The sequence below is a fragment of the Merops nubicus genome, unplaced genomic scaffold (assembly GCF_000691845.1).
Source record: "Merops nubicus isolate BGI_N331 unplaced genomic scaffold, ASM69184v1 scaffold3714, whole genome shotgun sequence".
NCBI lineage: Eukaryota > Metazoa > Chordata > Aves > Coraciiformes > Meropidae > Merops > Merops nubicus.
Genome location: NW_008603435.1, coordinates 1,064 through 2,996, shown reverse-complemented (window position 1 = coordinate 2,996; position 1,933 = coordinate 1,064). Strand labels below are relative to the sequence as shown.

Sequence of the window (1,933 nt, the reverse complement as noted above, 5' to 3'; positions counted from 1 at the left end):
TTGGTAGACTTAGGTTACTGGTTGGACCTGGTGATCTTAAAGGTCTTTTCCAGCCTAAACAATTTAATGATTCCATGATTAGGTCTGCATTATTTCTTTCAACCCAATTACAAAAAAGACATATGTTTTGTTTAACTATTAGCACTATTTACTACTTTAATGAGATACTGATTTGTTCTCCCTTCCTGTTGGAGGATGAGACCAAAGAAAGGAAGTGGTATATCCATAGTCGAGTACAAAACTCGGATCTCTGCTGAGATAGAAATTGCCTGGAGTTTGTAATCCCTGAAAGCCCAGTGACTTGTATTAATAATGCTGCTGTTGGTTTCCAGATATTATCACTACCTGTACACTCATTACCTGCCTGCCAGCCTAAAGAATATGGTGGACCAACTGGCCAATTGTGAGGACATTCTAATGAATTTTTTGGTGTCAGCTGTGACAAAATTGCCTCCAATCAAAGTAACACAGAAAAAACAGTATAAGGAGACCATGATGGGACAGGTATGTATCCACAGCATGTTTTAGCAGCTAGGATGTGTTGATAATGTAACAGTTTGAATTCAAGATTAGGCTTACAGAGTGATACAATTCTTTTTATTTTTTTTTTGCAGTTTTTAGTTTATCAGAACTATAAATAGACTTCAGATACGCTTATTATAATGGAGGAAAACTCAAAAGGAGAAATGGCAAACAACTACTGTAGATGACAGCATCTCTTCATTGTTTTCTCACACAGCGTTTGTTATTCATGGTGATCCCAAACTCATGGAACTGATGGTTTTGGTGACTGAATTTCAGTTAAACACCAGGTTTCTAATTAAATATTCTAGACCTAAGACCTACTCATGGAATGCCATAAGCAGAAGTAAATTCCAGAAAATAATTTTTAACTATTTTTAATTATTAATTAATTAATATAATGTACCAGGTCGTCCCAGTACTATTTTGAAGGATATAGTGTGACTCAAGCACTGGCATCAGACTGTCACAGCAGAGGTAACTTGTGATATTCAAGCTTTTCTTCCCACAAGGAACCTTTTGTCCCACAGTGACACCATCACTCACTAGCAGCCATGAAACTCTTGCTTTAGAGCCTCTTCCAGCTGCTGGACGAGCACTCTGTCATTGCAGAAATGGAAATACCTTCTAGTAACAGGGACACATGGTAACCTGGAGGCACTTTTCCTCCTGCTGTGTGTGAGTGAACAATGGGAGGAGTAGCAAGTCCTGCAAGACCTGTGGGTCCTAAACAACCTCCCACCTGGGCTGCCATGGTACATGTAATCTGCACTAGAGACAGTACCAGGATTACTAGTGGGCAGGAGAAAGAAGGACTCCTCTACTTTCCCCTCACATTTTTGTCTGTGAGTATTTGTTGGATCTTTGACTGGGGAGTGGCCGTGTCAGTCTGTAGACTCTAATCTGTATGCCCCTGTGCTTTCATTTGAGGTAGAGGTAGTAATTCAGGAATTCAGACTCATCTGGGTACCCAGAAGACCTTCTATGAACAAGGGGGTACCATCCAGGAAGTACCTATTGCTTCCAGTTTGAGCTTTACGTCTCCACAGGGCTGTGCTTTGGCTCTTTGGCAAACACTGAACATTCATTTTTCTTCTTATAGCGTGGGTGACTTGAGTCAGCCATGAACTATAACTCTCTCCTAAAGACAAGTTGCTCCTGCAGCTTTGGGAAATTTAATGGACCATGTTCATAATTCCTTGAAAGACAAATAAAAAATTAACATAACCTCAACGCTGTGACAGAGATTAGTGGTCATATGGAAATGTTAGTGGCCAGAAGGTCTGCTGTAATCCTCTAGCAAAAAGCTTTTGCTTGCTCTTCAGTGGCTCAGTGTAATCAAGTCTGTAATCAGTGCACATTAGAACCTGTCACTTGAGCTAAACTGGACAGGCCTTGCCCAAAGATCAAG

At 40.4% G+C, this 1,933-nt stretch overlaps 1 protein-coding gene across 1 annotated transcript in view; it reads left to right on the top strand.

Annotated features, from left to right (window-relative positions):
* The window catches only part of LOC103771351 (exostosin-1), a gene marked incomplete at its 5' end in the record, with an annotated part of 23,021 nt that extends 22,493 nt beyond the window's left edge, over positions 1-528 (top strand). Inside the window, one exon of the mRNA XM_008938644.1 lies at positions 333-528. Coding sequence (XP_008936892.1) covers positions 333-528 — 196 coding nt within the window. The remainder of the gene's footprint in view (positions 1-332) is intronic.
* Positions 529-1,933: the final 1,405 nt, after the last annotated feature.